General features: G+C 41.8%; 1 protein-coding gene across 3 annotated transcripts in view; it reads left to right on the forward strand.

Moving 5' to 3' along the window:
• Nucleotides 1-20506, forward strand: part of MAGI3 (membrane associated guanylate kinase, WW and PDZ domain containing 3) — a 298048-nt gene that overhangs the window by 194837 nt on the left and 82705 nt on the right. For all 3 annotated transcript variants that reach the window (XM_066600061.1, XM_066600062.1, XM_066600063.1), the window contains exons 8-9: nt 18725-18831; nt 18912-19100. In XM_066600061.1, the coding sequence (XP_066456158.1) occupies nt 18725-18831; nt 18912-19100 (296 nt within the window). The remainder of the gene's footprint in view (nt 1-18724; nt 18832-18911; nt 19101-20506) is intronic.

Consider the following 20506-nt stretch of genomic DNA (forward strand, 5'->3'; position numbering starts at 1 on the left):
AGGTGACATATACTTGTTTTAAATTTTCTCCTGCAACCAGGGCTTAGGTTAGGGCTTTGATAGTAGGACTTCCTACTGTCAGAGTTGCATCGCACCGCATGAAAATTGCGGTTTTCCCTATGGAGTGGTGGCTGGGCTTGCACACTGCTACTCCATTCATTTTGCCAAACTCTTGGGGAGGACACGGGACCCCCATTCTGGAAATCGGTTGGGGTCTCAGGGGTCGAACCTTCAGCAAACAGACAGTTATCCACCAACCTATCGATAACTTAATGTCACCGGAATACCCCTTTACGTTTCTTGTATGAAAATTAAACGGGTTGTCCCGCGCCGAAACGGGTTTTTTTTTTTTTTTTCAAACCCCCCCCCCCGTTCGGCGCGAGACAACCCCGATGCAGGGGTTAAAAAAGATCACCGGACAGCGCTTACCTGAATCCCCGCACTCCGGTTACTTACCCGGTGAAGATGTCCGCCGGCGTCTTCTCCCTCCGTGGACCGCAGGGCTTCTGTGTGGTCCATTGCCGATTCCAGCCTCCTGATTGGCTGGAATCGGCACGTGACGGGGTGGAGCTACACGGAGCTACACGGAGCCCCATTGAGAAGATAAGAAGACCCGGACTGCGCAAGCGCATCTAATTTGGCCATTAGACGGCGAAAATTAGACGGCAACCATGGAGACGAGGACGCCAGCAACGGAGCAGGTAAGTGAAAAACTTTTTATAACATCTGTATGGCTCATATATAATGCACGATGTACATTACAAAGTGCATTAATATGGCCATACAGAAGTGTATAGACCCACTTGCTGCCGCGGGACAACCCCTTTAAGGAAATAAGGCCATTTACCATGCTAAAGTGGTAAAAATGTGGGGCTGTTCTGCTTTTACTTCAAGTCCACATATTTAATGCAGTGCTTCATACAGAACTGCTGTAGGACATATTTCTGAGATACATAATGATATCCTTGTAAATACAAGTCAGTTGAATTAACTTTCCCGTAACATTGTTAATTAACATTCAGGCTTAGCGTTCCGTTTGATACTTTTATTGTATTGAAACAAAACAATAAGTCTGAGGGAACATCATGTTCTGGTTCACTGGCTGAATTTAAGTTGGAAAGCATAACATAGGTCTCCCCGCACTTTGATATAGTCAGATTTGTGTCTATGAGAAAGGCCGGGTGCACTGAGGGCTGCGTGTGCAGGGAGTGAGTTGTCTAACTGAATGAATACTGGCTTTTGTTACGTGTGTGTTTATGACAGCTTAGCAAAAGCCCTTGTTCCCCTCCGGAGCTTTGTTGGCAGCTTGCAATCATAACAGCGTAAGAACCAAGATAACTGCAGACTAGCTGACAATATAATCTTTGGGGAGGATGATGGCGTTAACCACGGAAAAGCTAACCAGTGCTCCAGCATATAAAGCAAGTGTACCGTGAGTGAATCGCTGCACCTGGGAGATGCTGGTCCTACCCAATTTTAACTTGTTCTTAACCCAACGGTCTCCAGGTATTTTACAGATCGCTGAGAGAACACAGTCCAAGAGTAAAGGCAACAATTCTTACTGTGTGGATTTTACAAACTGTTCCTGTAAGATACAAAGTATCCAAAACATCCAAAGTTCTGCAAAAACCAACAATGTACCAACCTACGCAGAGCCGTCATTTTAGATTATTCACTATTGATGAGCTGGGTAAATGCAAGGTGCGCTAAAGTAATTCAGATTATATATCAACACTGGTAGATGGCGTATGGGCTGAGATTACTACTAAGTATCTGTTTGGTTTTATTATATTCTTAACCATAAAGCTGAAAATGATGGTCCATTTTTGACCATATTTGGTTTGGTCCTTAGTTCACATATAGCATTTGCATTACAATCGGCTGATTTGTCAGGAAGTTCCAAGTGCATAAGTTGAACATATTCACAAGGCTCTGCAACAAAAAAAGTGAGTTCTTGAGTCATTGACACAGATGCCAAGTACAATATGGATGGTTTTAAGACCCTGTGGTGTTGTGTTTATGTACAATAGTACTTAAGAATGGACATTTAAGTAATATTTATTGGGTAAAGGCTGCTATCAAAGGAAAAACGGTTAGGTTTAAACTTTACTTCAGCGTATCTTGATCTCCAGTTCTCTTAATATAAGCTGGGAAACTGCCCATGCTCTGCATTTTAATGCATCCACAGGACTCCTAAGCTCAGAAGAACAGGCTTCTGGATTCTTCGGTAGTATACAGAGCCCAGGCCGTTTGCTGGCTTACTGCAGGGGGAGTGAAAGTGAGTTCAGATGTGGAAATTACCTCTTTAGAAATAGTATGGTCTTATGATCTTAAGTTGTACATGTATATACATCGCTGCCCCTCCTCAATCTATGTAGCTGTCCTAGTATTTCTGGCATGAAGCTAAATGCACAGGATGAACAATGTAACACTGTTATATACAGTCTGCGTTTACTGGACAAGTGCATTTTAGTGGTCTATATCCTTTCATGCAAGGGATCCTTCCAGTGAAATATATTCTCACTCATCTAGTGCTCACGGTTTAATTGTCTTGTTCTGTGGAGCTGTCCTATATCTAGAGATTTGGGTTTTTGCTGTGAACAGACTGCGATCTAATTAAATATGTTGAAGTTTGTAGCTCCTAGTTTGTCTACGATGTCTTCCAATAATAATCCGTTCGGCTACAGGTTCTTTGTGGCAAAGCATTGTTATTCTTCTGCTGTTAATTGCTACTTCCATCAGTCCTTGGATCTTGCACTTAAGCCCTTGTTTGTACTTTTTCTCAACCTTCAGGAACATAGCGTACATTGATGGCACTATACAGATAAATTATGCATGCATTTATTTTCCCAGCAGCATTTTGGTATCTGTGGGGAGCTGTAAGCCTTAAAGTATTGCTTCCATATTGGATGATTATTAATATTCTATAATGCTTAATACTGTGCAACCATTTTACAGGTTGCCTATGGCATTTAACTCTCTGCCTATCCCGGTGGTCTTCAATACACTGAGGCGATTACCAGCTGCAGCATTTTCGGGAAAAGCTCTGTTGCCATGGCAACTTCCGTATCTACATCCCCCTTGAGCAATTTGATATAGAGGACATTTCACCTGGAATAAACAGAACTAAGATGTCATGTGAACTTTTCTTTTTGGCTGTGTATATTTTTGGTCCAATGCAAAAGGAGGGGGCGGTTTGTCATTCCAAATTCCTGCATGGTGTCTTGTGTTCACATAACCTCCTACTCATATGCCACTATCCATTGGAGTTAGGGACGGCTTCCAGCATTCTGCCTCTTCCACTGAGCAACAGAAATACCAGTTTGCTTGGAAAGGTTTCTGGCAGCCTGGGGACCTGTCTGTTTCATGTGTAACTAGCTTCGGCTGCAAGGATAGCATCCAGAAATATTTACGTGGACGGTGTTTTATGTGCTTTGTATAAAGCACATGCATCTTAGGATAAGAGAAGTGACAGGAGAGGAAAAAATGTCTTATTGAGGAATAATCCAAATAGTTTCCCAGAGTAACAAAAATTGAATTCCACCTTTTGCGCTTCAAGTCCTTCATCTTCTTGTTGAAAACATGACTTGGTGGTCCTCGTTATAAGGAATTCCACCTTAAAACTATATTTTCCTAAATCCTGGGGGATAAAATGTGCACGTTTCACTATAGAACGTCATGAGTGAAAATGGCCTGTACAAGTCGTACATTGATGTGATGCTCTCCTAAATTTTTGGCCTGGGTGGTAGGGTAGGATAACACAGCCCCCTTTCCTGGGAGCTGAATCCGGTTTTGTCTCTTCGAGGGCATAAAGTTCAATGAGGCCTCGGACATTGAACACTGATGTTGGATTCTAGTGTGCAGGATGGTGCGCGTGTTGGCCCAGGAACGGGTGAGAACATCAGAGCCTGTTTTTCGCTTAACAACAAAAGCTGTGTAACCTTGGAATACTACTGTTAACGTATTCAGCTGCTTTGAGCAATTCTCAAAGGGTATCGAAGCCTCATCAGTCAGGGTATCCAAGTTATGGCGGTGCATTGGAGAAGTCAACACAGAAACAACACTTGTGAGTTTCTGGTATTCCTTCTACTTCAGTGTTTCTCAACTCCAGTCCTCAGGACCCCAAAACAGGCCATGTCTTCAGGATTTCCTTAGTATTGCACAGATGATGTAATTATTGTCAGTGCCTCAGACATTGCTACCAGTGTTCTTACTATAGGCCATCTTGAAAACATGACCTGTTGGGGGTCCTGAGGACTGGAGTTGAGAAACACTGTTTTACTTTATTGTTTTAATGCAAGAGCTTATCCCTTGACAAGCCCTCGCAATGTTAACAATTCAAAGTTTACAGCCTGTGTGATTACAAAGGTTAATTATGACAAAGCTGCATGCTCAGCATCTGATACCTTGTTAGTAAAGCAATGCATGCCTTTGCACACGTACGTCTTGCTATACACAAGGCTCAAATGTTATGCATAAAATATAATTCAATACTTTCACATTTTCAATTGAAATCCACTGACACTGCTGAATAAAATATAATTCAATACTTTCACACTACCCTGGGTGATAATTCACCCTATCGAATTTTCAAGATTTTCCAACTGGTGCCACCAGAGCACTAGTAATTAAATTTATTTTATTACAACAAAATTGTATTGAGCTCTTCGATGTATGATATACTTGGCACCTGGACAACTACTTTTGAAAAATTAAACTGTAGTATTAACGCCCGTCTGGGAAGGTGTGGTATTGCAGGGTTTCTAACATTGTTTAAACCCTATGTAACTTTGAGCACTTCAAGAAATGACCCACAAAATTGAATCCGTTTTGTATCTGTAACATTTCTGATGGTTTAAGATGGCCTTATAATGATGCACTCATACAACTGATTTGTCATTTTATGCACTGAAGCATATTACTTCCAGTACACACAGAGGCTGGATGCTGGAATTGTTATAAAGAAAAAAGCAGAAAGAATATTTAGGGCCATGTAAGCATATTTATGTCCGCAATTTGCACAGTGTATTCGCACACGGCTGCTGCTTGCTTTACTGTATATTTTTTGTGCAAAAAAAAAAAAAGTCTCCATTCATTAAAATGGGCAATTAAGTTATTTAGTTCAAAGTCATTGAAGTTATTGGTGTAATTCCTTAATTTCGGTGATACACAAGGAGTAATCAAGTCTCATCAACCAGGTATACCCAATTATGTGTACGATGCACCGCCGAAGAATGCAACATGGAGCAATTAGGTCTTGTTCCAAAGCCCTTCTGTAGGACCTAACCCACTCACAATGGGTTTTATTGCAAAAAGTAGAACAAAGTGTATAATAGACCAATCACTATGAACAACGCTCTACATTACACTTTTTTGCAGTATTAACCCCTTAATGTCTGCACATATGTCTTTTGATGCCGGACATTAAGGAACTTTAGGTGCTTTGCTGTTGGATCATGGCCCGGCACCTGCTCTAACAGCGGGGACCGAAGAAACTATGTATACCTGCTGTTTAACTCTATGCACACCGTGGACCGTGCGACCACAGAGAGGAGGGGGCTCCCTCTCGCACCCATCTGACCACTGCAATCTGATTGCGTGGTCCAATTGGGTTGCTATGGCACCTGTAGGCTTGAATATTGCATTCGGGACTGCCAGCTGTGTTCGTTTGTGAGAAACAGCCTCTGGATGAGCTTCATAGGCTTTCTAATACACTGCCATACTAAAGTATAGTAGTTTATTAGACGAATGATAAAAAATATAGTGATGCTCAAGTTCGAAAAATAAAAAGTTAAAGTATATAGAAAATAGTAAAAAATAAATAAAAATGTCAAAAGCCCACCTCTCCCCCTTTGCTAATTAAAAAATAAATTTTAAAAAATCACATCTGTGGTATCACTGCAATCGTAATGACCCCAAGAAAAAAGTTAGTATGTTACTTATCCTGCACAATATACGCCAGCTATCTCGTGTAGAATGACTTGTATTTTCTGTCGGTGCAAGGGAATTTTTACCTGTTGAGTTCTATCTTGCCAGTATAGGCGATTTTGGTTTTGACTATTTGGATGTTTGCTTGTTTTCAAATTTATTTACCGTATATACTCAAGTATTAGCCGACCCGAGTATAAGCCGAGTCAATAAGTTTCACCACAAAAAACTGGGAAAACTTATTGACTCGAGTATAAGCCTAGCTATACTCGAGTATATACTAGGTAAAAAAAAAATGCAATACTCACCTCGCAGCCGGCGTCTGTGTCCCCGGCATGATGGTCTCCCCGTCGGTGCGGCAAGCTGCTTGAGAATTCTCCCCGCTGTCATCTTCCTGCTCGGCTTTGAATTCCCCTGCCATCAGCGCTGTGTAGGTAAGCGCTGTGATTGGATCAAGTGCCAGCCAATCACAGCTTCGTCACCAAGTATCCAGCAGCACTCAAATATAGTTCCAAAGGAGGTAAAGGTATTAATCCATGCATAGCCACCGTTCGGGGATCATGGACCTCCAAATCCTCACAGTAAATCCAAAGGCACAAAAAATAGTGGCAGCATCAAGGGTGTGAAGTAAAAATCAAGAACTCTTTATTGCTTAATGTTATAAAAAGGCACCTCTAGTTGGTGTTTGCCGGGGGTCCATCGTCATACAGTTTCGTCACCAAGTATCCAGCAGCACTCAAATATAGTTCCAAAGGAGGTAAAGGTATTAATCCATGCATAGCCACCGTTCAGGGATTGTGGACCTCCAAATCCCCACAGTAAGTCCAAAGGCACGAAAAATAGTGTGAAGTAAAAATCAAGAACTCTTTATTGCTTCATGTTATAAAAAGGCGCTCGATAAACCAATCACAGCCATTCAGTAATGTCATCCACTGAATGGCTGTAAATGATCGAGCGCCAGCTGTGATTGGCTGGCGTTTGATCCAATGACAGCGCTTACCTACACAGCGTTGACAGCGGGGGAATTCAAAGCTCAGCAGGGAGATGACAGTGGGGAGAATTCTCAAGCAGCTTGCTGCACCCTCGGGGAGACCATCACGCCGGGGACACAGACGCAGGCTGGAAGGTGAGTATTGCGGGTTTTTTGTTCTTGTTTTTTTTTCTTTTTTTACCTCACTTGAGTATAAGCCGAGGGGGGCTTTTTCGTATATATGGTATTTATTTTTAAAGATCTAACAATAGAATCGCATAGTTTTGAACTTCATTCCTTTTAATGGACGGAACTCAGTGTAAGGGCCCGTTTACTCCAAACGATTTATCATTCAAACGAGTGAATGATGTCAGAGTTTGCTCTTTTGGACAGCCTGTTCATACCAGCAGGTACATTGTTGGCTCGTTCAGATAAGAAGTCGTTCAGTTGTTCACATTTGCTGTATAAGTGACAAAGGAGGACAGAATATTTGGTATTTAAACCGAACGATTGGTGAACGAGCCAATGATTTTTATGCCTGCATAAGAATGAAAAGTGAACAACTGTCATTCATTTTCACTCAATTGAACGGTAATCGTTCCGTGTAAAACTGCCTTAAGAATCCCTTATTAGTGTTAAAAAGCAGTATTGAAGACATTTTTCTATGATTGCCGTGTGCCTTGGTATCAGTGCCCGTGTTTCTATCTAATTATACTTAATGAGTGATATCTGTATCGTCAGGCGTGTGACTCTGCTTGCGCGTGCTGATGAAATCGTTTGTATCTGTTCATTAATGTTACATTTTATATATCAACGGAAAATGATATATTTCCGCGGTTATAGAAGATATTTACTATTTTATTCCGTTTTTAGGATTGACTTAATATGGATGCTTTAAATGTATGTTTTTTTTGGTAGCTTGACAGAACGATAAAGTTTCATGGCACTTGAAAGCTACGTATTCAGTAGAGTCCATTAAGTGGTATCGCTTTCCATATTCCAGACGTCTAATTTCCTATCACTTTGTATTTAAATTATCTCGGCTTAACAATGGTACCACATGTTGTTTAATTATGAACACTTCAAGGAGCGCTCTAGTATCACTGGCTTAGAATGTGATTTACATAATTGTCATGAAGTCTATAGTATTAAGGGAAATTAAGCAGCCCATACAATATGCTGGTTACTTTTTTTTGGAAGGGTCTTGCACATCTATTCTTTCAACTAAGGCCAATGGAGGCTTATGGGTTTAAAGGGTATATATTTTTTAAATGATAAATATGGGTTTTTGGTCATGGATAGTGACTTTGTAATAGAAATATAATTTCTTTTGTCTGATATTCTTTCATTTTTTATATACAGCAATCATTGTAAACAATGGGCGTATCTATATTGTCAATCGATTAAAGTCTCTCATATTTTGTATTGCTTTTATAAGGTCAACAGATTCCAAAGCATTAATAGGGATTACCACCATTTTCATCGGTCACTCTTTTTCCATTGTGGCTCACAATCCAGTCAACCTATCGTGGACACACATACACAGTAGGCCAATTTCACAGGATTCATGTAGCTATTGCCTTTGGTCAGATTCAAACCCAAGATGCTCCACTTTCTGCAAAATTGGCGCTGCTAACTGATGACCATCATGTTGCCCAGTTTTTGGAAAACATATTAAAAATATTCATTGCTTACATTGCATATTGCATTAACCCCTTAACGACTGTTCCATTCCTGTGATCCCCTTGCTGTGTGTGTGGCCGAGCATTGTCCTGCTGGAAAATGCCTCTTGGAAGACACCATGAGAGGAACACGTGGCTGCAGGATGTCCTGAACATATTGCTGAGCTGTCATTGTCCCTCGTGCCACTACTAGGGGTGACCAAATGTCATATGCGGTGGCCCCCCAGCCCATCGCACCAGCAGTGGGGGCAGTATGCATTGAGGTGGTCACCCCTAACTCTCCAGACATGAATATGGCCATCGTCAGTGCCCAAACTAAACTAAATTTATTGCTGAAAACAACCCGGTTCCACTCTGTAGCGTCCAGTTTCATTGTTCACAACACCGCTGCAAATGCAGGAAACAGTGGGTGTCAAAGGCAGTACATGTAATGGGCACTGTGAGACCAAATGTCCTTCAGCCAAGTGCCTGCAAATGGTTCCCACAGGCACAGGGGCTCTTAAGCACCCACCCACTGGTTCCAACACCTAACAGTCTAGTCCAGAAGAATCCAGGTGGGGGACAATTTGTTGATACAACCATCCAGCTTCTCACATCCTAATAATGCGCCCCTCTCAGACTCTGGTAACGGGGTTAAATCTCTTCTCTGTGTCATGGAGGCGTCTAGTGGTCAACAAGCTCTACACAAGCGGAAGAAGAGGTCACTACACAGAAGGAGCCTCTGAGAACCTCTTATAGGAAAAGGAGGGAACCACTTTTAGGGTCTCAGGTGACAAGACCGTTCATCTAATCACACCACAACTCGAATCCTTTACATATCTGCCTGAGATGGAACTGCAGGATGAGTTTTGCAGCAAAATGACAATTTCTTCTAGGGACGGGATTTCTTTTTGACAATGAGTGTGTTACAAAGTAAGGCCTCACACAAGCATGTTGTGTTCAGCCCCATATTGGGCAATGTAGTGTGGCCCACATAGTTCCATGTGAGAGTTTGTACTAGATACTATGAACAAGCTCAGAATGCAGTACTTGCTTTGAAGAAGCCGTCTGATATGCAGCATCTGATGTAGCATGCAGTGGTTTTTATTCACTTTTGCTGACTGTATGAAGCATCTCAGTATATTACTGTATGTTGAATACTTCCGCATTAACATGGTATTTATGATGATATGTATCGCAGTATGGTTGTGAGCACAAGGCTTTACTACTTGTGTCATTCCATGACTAAGCTGCTCTATTTCTAAGAAGTATAACATTGCCTTAATTGCAGATAGATGAAGTGTCGCGGCACATGAAATTGCAGCAAATAGCTTAAAATTTGGTACTGTAATACTCCTCGCCTGCAGCTTGGTTGTTGGACTAATACTGAATTGGCTGAGGTGTTTGATCGGGTTGTCTTTGTATCCTGTGTATGAATATTTAATTACCTCTGAGAGAAAGCCTCTCGGAGCAGACAGCGCGGTGAGAAGCTGTAATTTCCTGCTGTTTCTCAGACACCTGGGACAGGAATTAAATGTGCAAAATTTATAGCACTGAGAACAAATAATGATATTCTCTTTGTAACTGACCCTCAAGCCAGATCTGACTCCAAGAGAAGCCTGCAAGAGCTAATCAGACTCATGATATCCAGTTGTCTATTTCTTTAATTAAATCATTTATTTATCTTCATGTGGTGAAACTCCTAGAATCCTATATACTGTATAAGGGGAGGCATATATAGGAGCATTTTTATTTTTAATTAGTGTACAGTGGTGCCTTGGGTTAAGAGTTTAATTTGTTCCGCGATGGAGCTCTTAAGCCAAAACACTTGTAAGTCAAATCAATTTTCCCCATTGAAATGAATAGAAAAGCCATTAATCCATTCCGGATCGTGAGGCTCTCCCACTGATTTCAATGGGGGACCTGTGTGCCGTCTAGCTGCCACTTGTTCTCCCTTCAATGCTTTGAAGCTTTTCAGCAGGCGGGGATTTAAAATGCAGGGAGAACAAGCGGTGGCTAGACATGCCTGAGCCATGTCAGCGACGGACAGGTGAGTATATATTTTTTTACTAGAGCTAGGGAAAATTTTCAGGGAAGAGCTTATATTTAAAGCCCTTCCCCGAAAATCACTGCAGGGGTTGCCAGCAGGCCATTGCTTTCAATGGGGCCACCGGCAGCAGCGACGGCCCCATTGAGAGCAAGGCTTATAACCCAAGTTTTTGTTCTTAAATCAAAGCAAAAATTGGGAAGAGAGCCTGCTCTTAAGTCAAAAAGCTTGTAAGCTGAGGCACTCTTAACCCAAGGTATCACTGTATTTAGGTTTTTCACTTATTTGTATGGCCAGTCTTAGCTTTGTGCAACCTGCTAGCTGGCAACCAGCTTGTTTGGGAGAGGCACCAGGCAAATGTAGGCTGGGAGCTGTCACCCCACCCTTTTTAGGTCCACCCTGCTAGTTGCTTCTTTTCTGTGTAGCGGCACATATCAATCGTTCTTCTCCTGACTCTCTCCTCTCCTATGATATTCTGAGGCACCACTATCAGTCCAACAGTGCCCCACAACACAATTGCTTAGTTCTGAAACTGTATTTATGTTATGATCTTGATTCTGGGGCTGTATTCATGTTATAAGCTTGGTTCTGGTATTGTACCTATGTACTGAAGTTGGTTTGTGCTGTATTTGTTATCAACTTGATTCTGGTACAGAATTTACTAAACCCAAATACGACATGCTGCGATTTGCTTACCACATGACTTTTCACTTGGTCAAATTCCGACTGTCTGCATAACATTGCATTTTCTAATGCAATCCTACGGCAGTGTGCACGGGTGGAAATTCTGCGGGAAATCCCGACGTGGAATTTCTGCCCGTGTGCAGGAGGCCTTAGTCATAGAAGAAGTGATAATATTCTTGCTGCCTGCTATTGTCACTATGGAGTGCTTGCTGAGGTCATTTTAATACAACCCCCCTCCCCAACCCGCCAATTTTTTAAACCTGTTCAGTGTGTTGGAAAAACATAAAGATGTTTTCACCTGCATTCACCTGCTGATCCTGCTGCAAATATGACGTTCTATCAATCACTGTTCTGTGATCACTGCAGAAACCTCAACTTTTTTGGCCGGTGAATGACTTAGTCAGGCTTATCTTGACCCATATCTTGGTATCTGCAGAGTAGTTGGAAAAAATCCTTGTGCAGAAAGCTGTTTATATCTTAGAAGGAAATCATTCTACTTCCTGCCACTGCAGGAATGGTATGCAATGTAAGGAGATAGACAAAGTCAATGTCTTCTAAGGCCGCCTGCACATGGCAGAGCTGGATTCAGCATGTGGGAGCCAGCAGCGGCATCCGTGCGTACCTGTATTTTGTCTTCACAATCTGTACTGCGAGTGGTTTGCACGGCTCGCCATCGGACATGCACAGTGCAGATTTTTTTATTTATTTTTATAACTCCTGCTTTTGCTGCACTGTCGGTAGGCGATGACGCAGGTAGCCCTGATCTTTCCGCAGTATCAATTGCAGAAGGGCCACAGGTCAATGGAAGCCATCCGTGCAGAATCCGTGAAAAAAAGAGCATGCTGTGATTTTTTTTTGTTTTCCCGCGAGTGGAAAATCACAGTCGCTGTCTGCTCGTGTCAGCAGACATGTGGATGCTCTATTGGTTTGAATTTGTGTGGAATGCCGCAGATTATCTGTGGATTCCATAATTCAAACTCGCTTGTGTGCAGGCGTTCTAAGACACGGAATATATAGCGCTGTTTTAGAAGAATAAGTTATTGAAAACTGGACTTAATGCCTTGATAGTCGTTGGATTCACAGATCGAAATCAGAGTGTTAGTGTACATTATGGGTTAGAGTTGAGCGAACGCACTCATCCGAGCTTGATGCTCGTTCAAGTATTAGCATACTCGATGGTGCTCGCTACTCGAGCAAGCATCACGCCGTGTTCCACCCCGCCCCAGTTTTGGCCCCTCCCTGACGCTGACGTGTCAAATTTGTCCCCTCCCCGCTGTGGCGCTGCGCATGTCACCTGTAGTTTGTGGCTGGCGGAGGAGAGAGAGAATGAATGAACAGAGGAAAAAGAAAAAAAAAAGCTCGGCAACCGGCGGGTCCCATACAAAAATGCTTGAGTCTCCCATTGAAGTCAATGGGGTTCATTACTCGAATAGAGCTCTCAAATATTACGAAAAGCTTGACTCGAATAATGAGGACCTGAGCATTTTGGTGCTCGCTCATCTCTAGTTATTGTACTATTCCCCAGCAAGATCAGCACTCATAACTGCAGATTTTGATGTGGAATTGCCGGCAAAATTCTGCTATTTTCATTTTTGCAAAAAATACGCACATCAACAGTATGGATTTTGGAGCTGAATACTCTGCTACACTGCTTTGGAATATTACATCCCATGTGAAAGGTCCTTTAATATCTTTACAAGCGAGATAGGAGACGGTTTAACCCTTTCCAATCCATTGTCTGATGTCTTCCTACATTCTGATTAAAGCTTGTACAGCTCCAATGTCAAAAGACGTCCAACAGGGTATTCTTACAATCTATTGCCAGCCACTCCGCTGTTGGAGCCTCTCTGGCGCACAAACACTGGCTTTAGCCGGCAGACGGCACCGTTGTATCACAGCAAAAAGAGAAAGCCTTTTAGGAAACCCTGAATCCAAAATTGGATTGGAAAAGGTTATTAGGTTAGATTGTTTGCTGATGAAACAAAAGTGAGCAACAGGGTTGATACTCCTAGCTGTGTCTTGGAACATGGAGGGCGGTTTAGTCTTACAGGATAAATGGTCAAAACAATAGAAACTGGAAATCAATGTTTCCAAATGTGAAATGATTCAATTGAGGGAAGAAATACTCATACTTAGTATCATATTGGCTGTTCTGTTATCTAGGACTTCAGAAGAGAAGGGTTTAAAGGTTCTGTTTTCTGACAACCTCAGAATAAAGCCGCAAAATGGTTAGGCTACAACGAAAGCAAGTAGGATGCTTGGCTGTATAGCAAAAGGTATAACCAGTAGAAAGAGGGAGATTGTGATCATGCTGTATCAAGCTCTGGTGAGACCACATCTGGAATACTGTGTTCAGCTTAGTAGACCTCACCTACAGAAAGACATTGTTAAAATAGAATGAGTGCAAAGATGGCTCCAAAAATGGTGGATGGTCTCAAGAACAAGATTTATCTGGGAATAAGTTAATCTACATAGCCTGGAGGAAAGAACGGAGGGGGGACATGATGAAAACCTTTACATATGTTAAAGTACAACCATCTGAAAACCTACCCTCACTTCCCCCCCCCTTTTATTGGTTTATAGGTTACTGATTTTATGGTTATTGACACCACCATTGTCTTATGATGTACTAAAAAGACATAATCCTTAGATTTCAAATATTTATGAGAACACTCATGAGTGTTTTAAACTGTGACAGATTGTATCTCTTGCGAGACCCGCATGTCTCAATCATAAATGTATGCTTAAACAATCTGTATGCTTCTCAGACTTATGTTTTATTAAGCATTTTTTTGTAAAAAGATTATACTTTAAAAAAAAAAAAGTAAGATTCATGAGGAAAGTGCTATTATTAGGAAGCTAAATGCTAGAACAAGGGGACACAATCTGACATTACTTCTAATCCCCCCCCCCCCTTATGTCAGCATTTTTTCTTTTGCTGAAAGAGTAGGAAATGTTTGGAACAAACCTCTGGCAGACAGGGTTGGGAAATCCTCTAAATAAATCCCAGCATGCCTGGAATAATCATATATCTATCCTAAGAGAAAAATAATATAAGGGCAGACTAAATTTTCTGCTGTCAGTTTTCTGTGTTTCTTAAGGGCCCTTGTACATGGGATGACTATTGGATGCCCAATAGTTGTCCCAGCGATAATTGTTCAGGAGCTTTCACACAGGAGAGATGATCGCTCACTGAATGGAGGCAGCCAGAGATCTCTTCCGCCCGCATCCATTTACAGCAAACCGGCAATCGATCAATCATTGATGAACAATTGCCTGTTTAAATTGAACCATGCAGCGGCAGACCAGCGATGATTTTCGAATGTGCATGAAAGATCCGATCAGCGATAATCTTCACGATTGATTCGTTCATTCGCTGCACACATTTACCCCAAACCGCTATTGTACAGATCATGTGATCTATCGCTTTATTTGCACAGTAGTTGTGCTGCGTAAAGGGCCTAAAGAGGGAGTGAGTAGAGCAGGTAAGGTTTACGTAAACACAAATTGTTAATGTTTTTTTCCCTTTACAGCAGAGATTGGAGCACACTTGCATACACACAAGTATTCTGTGTTCATCAAGGAGTTAATGATCTCTATACTCATTAAGGGTAGAACATTAGTCAAGAATTGCTAAATGTGTAATTGCACTGGTAATTCCCTGCTAGAAATATCCGGGGAGGCTACTTAATTTAAGAGTGCGAGTCACAGTGACAGCGTTTTCTCGGAAGAGTCTGCAATCATCACTGTGAAACGGAGAAACCGCGCTCGCTACATTAATTCGCTGCTCTTGGTGGCGTGTCTGATTGGGGGAACAATTGGAGGTAGTCATTATTTTTGTCTCCCATCTTGGTAAACATGTAGTGACATTTAGACTGTAACTTGAGCATTTTGCATTAAAGTTAATGCTTGTATTCCACAGGGCGGAGTATTCATCTAGAATGAGAGATTTTGGGGTATTTTTAGTGTATTTGAGCAGCTGCATTCAACTGCACCCCAACGGTGGCTCTTTTCAATGTAATTATTGCAATGTAGTGTCAAAAGTTGTGTGCAAATAAATTTGGAGGTAGCCACGATTTTGTGATTCTGTGGTAGTTAAGCCATTGCATGTGGTTTGTGGCCCCGATGTTTTATGCTTCAAACAGCAACCTTCACTTTAATAAATTTTAAAGAATATCGATCGGCATGTACATATTTTTATATGTCTTTAATGGGTTTCTTAGCTTTTACATCAGAACTATAAACCGGATTGTTGGAAGGTGATGGGGGTAGAGGTTTAGGAAACAAGCTTGTACATGTAGTATACCAAAAACACATTGCATGACAGTTTGTTGGAAGAGATGGTTGGCCCTACTTACCCCAGCGCTACGTTTATGTATTTGAAGACTTCACTTCAATTGTCTTATGGATCCTTTTTTCTTTAAATTTGAATAAATTTGGCTAGTGACTAGAGATGAGCAAGCACCAAAATGCTCGGGTGCTCGTTACTCGAGTCGAACTTTCAGTGATGCTCGAGAGTTCGTTTCGAGTAACGAACCCCATTGAAGTCAATGGGCGACTCGAGCATTTTTGTATATCGCCGATGCTCGCTAAGGTTTTCATTTGTGAAAATCGGGGCAATTCAAGAAAGTGACGGGAACGACACAGAAACGGATAGGGCAGGCGAGGGGCTACATGTTGGGCTGCATCTCAAGTTCCCAGGTCCCACTATTAAGCCACAATAGTGGCAAGAGTGAGCCCCCCCCCCCCCACACTGTCAGCGTAAAGATCGTTCTCCTCTGTAACAGCTGTGGCAGAGAACGATGTTAGCCCATTGAATTCAATGGAGCCGGCAATACAGCCGGCTCCATAGAAAGCAATGGGCTGCCGGCGATCGCGGGATGAATTGTCGGGAAGGGCTTAAATATATAAGCCCTTCCCTGCAATTCATCCAGAAATGTGTAAAAATAAAAAAAATATATACTTACCTTGTCCCGGCAGAACGATATTAGCCCATTGAATTCAATGGAGCCGGCAATACAGCCGGCTCCATTGAAAGCAATGGTCTGCCGGCAACATGTCCTATCTGCTAAATAAGCCCATTGAAATCAATGGAAATATGTCAATTTGCAGGAAACATGCATTTTTGCAGTGTAATTCTGCACAAAATTAATGGAATTTAGTGCGTTTTTTTTAAATGCACTCTACATATTTACGTGTGTAAAAAAGAAAAAATTGCCAATAGCCAGAAACACAGAAGGTATTGGCGTATTTCAGCCTGTCAATACACAGCATATTCACGGACTGAAACACACACATGTGGATGCACCCTTAAAATTTTGTAAAATATATACATTTTTGGTTGAAAATTGAGTCTCCTTCTTGTTTTTAGGGCTGTTCACATCACATTTTAGCCATCTGTCAAGTATAAACGTTTGCTTAAAAAAAAAAAGATGTGGGGGGGGGGGGGGGATAATTTATTGCTTTATGTAATCATAGGCCATAATTGCTCAAATGTAGTTCAAGAGAGCATATAGTGTAGCATACCACGTCTGTCTCATAAATGTAAAAAAAAACCGCATGCTTGACAATATGCTTTTTTTTTTTTTTTTTACATTGCAATCAGTAGAAAATGTATGGGAACATAAGGCTCTACGTTCCCATACATTTAAAGTATACGTTTTTGCTCTCCAATGATGGAAAAAAAGTGTTCAGCTATATAACCTACTACTTTATTTGATAGACTTTACAGTGAAAAATCTACATTTTTTTAAATGTACTACTGATACAAACGTATGGAAACAAATGACTATACTTTTAACTCGATATACCTACAGTGGGGTGATTTATCAAAGCTATTAGGCCTGAATTTTGACCTGAAGTGCCTTTTTCTGGTCTACTTAACATGCATTTGAGTTATGAACCCTGTGCGCCTGTTTTTTCATCTGTACGCCAGGTACCACCGTTTTCTATTTGTGGGTGTGGGTTAGGTGGCGCAGCGGTTTAGACCTGATTTATAAGGTGCAACCTTTTAAAAAGGCACTTAAGTCGTATAGCTACTCTAGTGCATAGAAAGTTCAGTGCAATTGTTCACACCAGAGAAAGAGAAGGTAATGGCACCTAATTTAATATGCTATGTGCGATCTTTTGAAGAACAAGGTGCATTTTAGGCATAAGCAAAACCAAAAGGTTGCATCAAATAATCACAACAAAACTGTGCATATGATAAATCTTCCCCAAAATGCTTACAGGGAATTTGTCATCTACCTCAAGTCCTAGAAGCTAAGCTTAAGGGTTGAAAGTAGATGACGCACTTAGGCTGGCTGCACACGAGCATCGGACATGCGCAGTATAGATTTTTAATTTTTTTTTAAACCTCTGCTTTCCCCGCATTATCGCCTAGTGAATCCGTGCCCTTTCTGCACTGTCATTGCGAAAGGGCCACGGATTGGACGGCTTCTATTGACTTCAATGGAGGTCGTCCACATGGAATACGTGCAAAAATAGAACATGCTGCGGTTTTTTTTTTCTTCTTCGCGAGCGAAAAATCACAATTGGTTTCCACTCGTGTGGAGGGAAAAGCGATTTTCAATAGCATGTTATGGACAGTATTTGCTGCGGAATCCAGAGGCAAATGCCCCCTCTGAATTCCACAATGCAAATCCGCCCCTGTGTGCAGGCGGCCCAAGTCCGGCAATGTGTTATGCTTGCCTTCCCCCTTTGCTTTCCTGATGTCAGCACTGAAACTCGCCACTGAATGCAATGAGCAGCGCTGTTCTAACTTTATAATGGGTGGACTACTCAGCAGCGTGGCTCGATGCATTCAGTGGCGGTTTTCGTCGCTGAAACCCGTGAAATGACGGGGGAGGTAAATATAGAACTTACATCCCTAAACTTCACAGATCACTTATTTTCAGCCCATAAGTCTAGCAGATGGGGCTAAAAATAGAGGACAGATTCCCTTTAAAACGGCATGTCTGTATGCATTGTCTTGTGTATTTATTGAACTATACCATTAACTTACATTTAAACAGGATGGGCACCACCCCTTTGCTTGCTTTCAAATTGCATTTTTACTTCCAATATCTGCTCTGTCTCAGATTTCCATCTTTTATGCAGAATACTACAAAATAATGTAAACCCGGATGGAAGCAGAACCGAACCATAGGGTTTGCTATGTGAGACCTCTTTGGTCTCTGTCTCACATGGTTTTTGGCTTTTTTTTAGCGTAGTCCTTTGGTGCTTTTTTTATCCAGTTAAAAAGACCAACAGGGCTGAAAACAACATGAAGCAGAGACCAAAGAGATCTCCATCTCGCACATTAACCCCTGTGGTTCTGGCCAGCTTTCCTTGTCTGTTCATTGTGAAAGCAGCCTTATGTGACGTGTAATATTTAAGTATCCTCAATATGGCACTTGCTATGAGCTATTTTTTTGTTTTGTCTTTTTTTTAAAGTCACATTAATCAGAAAACCCAGTTTGAGAATCCAGTTCTAGAGGCTAAAAGAAGGAAACAGCTTGGACAACTGAGTTTGCCTCCATCGGAGGGAGCATTGATTCCAGGTATGCATTCAATTGTCGTAAATAACACCGATGTCTTTCGTTGCTTCTTTTGCTGATCAGTCTGTTTTCTACCACATTAGAGTCAGATAAGACCCCATTCACCAGGGATCCAGCACTTTTAAAGGGAGCCATACTGCGTACGTCCCTAAAGAAGAGCTCCATGGGGTTTGGCTTTACCATCATTGGAGGAGACAGACCAGATGAGTTCCTCCAGGTGAAAAATGTATTGAAAGACGGCCCCGCTGCACAAGATGGCAAGATAGCGCCAGGTATGGTACATACCCAACATATTAGTGGTTGCGTATGAAGATGAAGAAACATTTGCCCTTGCTTCTTTTATTACGCTACTATTCTTCTACAAATCTAACATTTTATCAATTAGCTGTTATCCATTACTTATAGTGCTTTTGCAAGGGATGACCTGTTGGGTGTAAGTTGCCCGAAAGGTCATCCCATGGATAATCGTTCCTGTGCTTTTACACAGGAAGGGTTATCGCTAATGAATGGAGGTGGAGACGATTGGGAATCGTTCCGTTCTGGCCCGCCCCTCTCCATTCACAATAAACAGACAGTTCATAAGTGATCGACTGCCTGTTTACACCGATTGATCCCTCATTTGGTTCTCTGCATGCAGAAACTGAACAAAAAGCGAATGACTTCTCATTCATCATTCAGTCGGTGCATGCATTTGTACTGAACGAACGATAAATGTTGGATCGCAGAAATCCAAAAGATTATCGTCCTGTGTAAAAGCACCTTCAGGGCAAACGTCCCCTTTTAGTATTCTCCATGGTTCACCATAATGCAAGTGTTCACACACCAGCTAAAAATAGCTGAAGCAGAAAAAATGCTGAGTATATACCTTGGCGAAGGAAGCCGTGGATCATAACCCTTTTAGACTGAAAAGGAGAACAAAGGAATCGTGTCTGTGAAGGATTTATTAGAACACTGAATATAAAACAGACACATCAATACCTTCTGTGAACACCAGTGCAACCCCATCCAACTTTAAAGTGGAGCTGTCAGCTCTCCTTACATGTCTCTTTTAGTAAATACTTGCATTGCACATGAAAGGACAATGCTAGAGCAGGTTTTTAGGAGAACTTTGTGTTGTGCTTGTCCTCTGTTATTTCTCCCGGGGCGTCACCATTCTTCATGTCAATGCCATATGTCCATATTCATCTTTGTCCATTCAGTGCTGACAGTGTCCGACTATGTAAGGACACACCCTGTTAGCATGGAAATAGTAACGTCTCGTTATCAATTTAGGCTCTGTTCAGATATGCTTATGTACATTTATACCTGTAACCACAATATATTGCTGAATCTGTTGCACGATGGACACCGGTGGCGTCCGGTAGACCCTATTGACTTACAGAAGGGATTGCATTCCACCAAGGTGTCTGTAATTTGATCAATTCTGTGATAGAGATGTGAACATAGTCTTAAAGGGGCTATCCAGGCAGCACCCGGTGGGATTCACTGGGGTTGGAGAGGAAGTGCTTTTCAGACCCCTGTGTATTGACCAGCGCTCAATTGCAGGTACGGCTCTGATTTGAAATCAATGTCTGCAAATCGGTCTGCAATTCTAAGCGCAGCTCCCATTTATTTCAGTGATTTTACCTGTTATCCAATTACAAGCAATTTCACGCGCTGCCCACTACACAGGTCGGAG

This window comes from Eleutherodactylus coqui, chromosome 4 (genome assembly GCF_035609145.1).
Source record: "Eleutherodactylus coqui strain aEleCoq1 chromosome 4, aEleCoq1.hap1, whole genome shotgun sequence".
In the NCBI taxonomy this organism is placed as follows: Eukaryota; Metazoa; Chordata; class Amphibia; order Anura; family Eleutherodactylidae; genus Eleutherodactylus; species Eleutherodactylus coqui.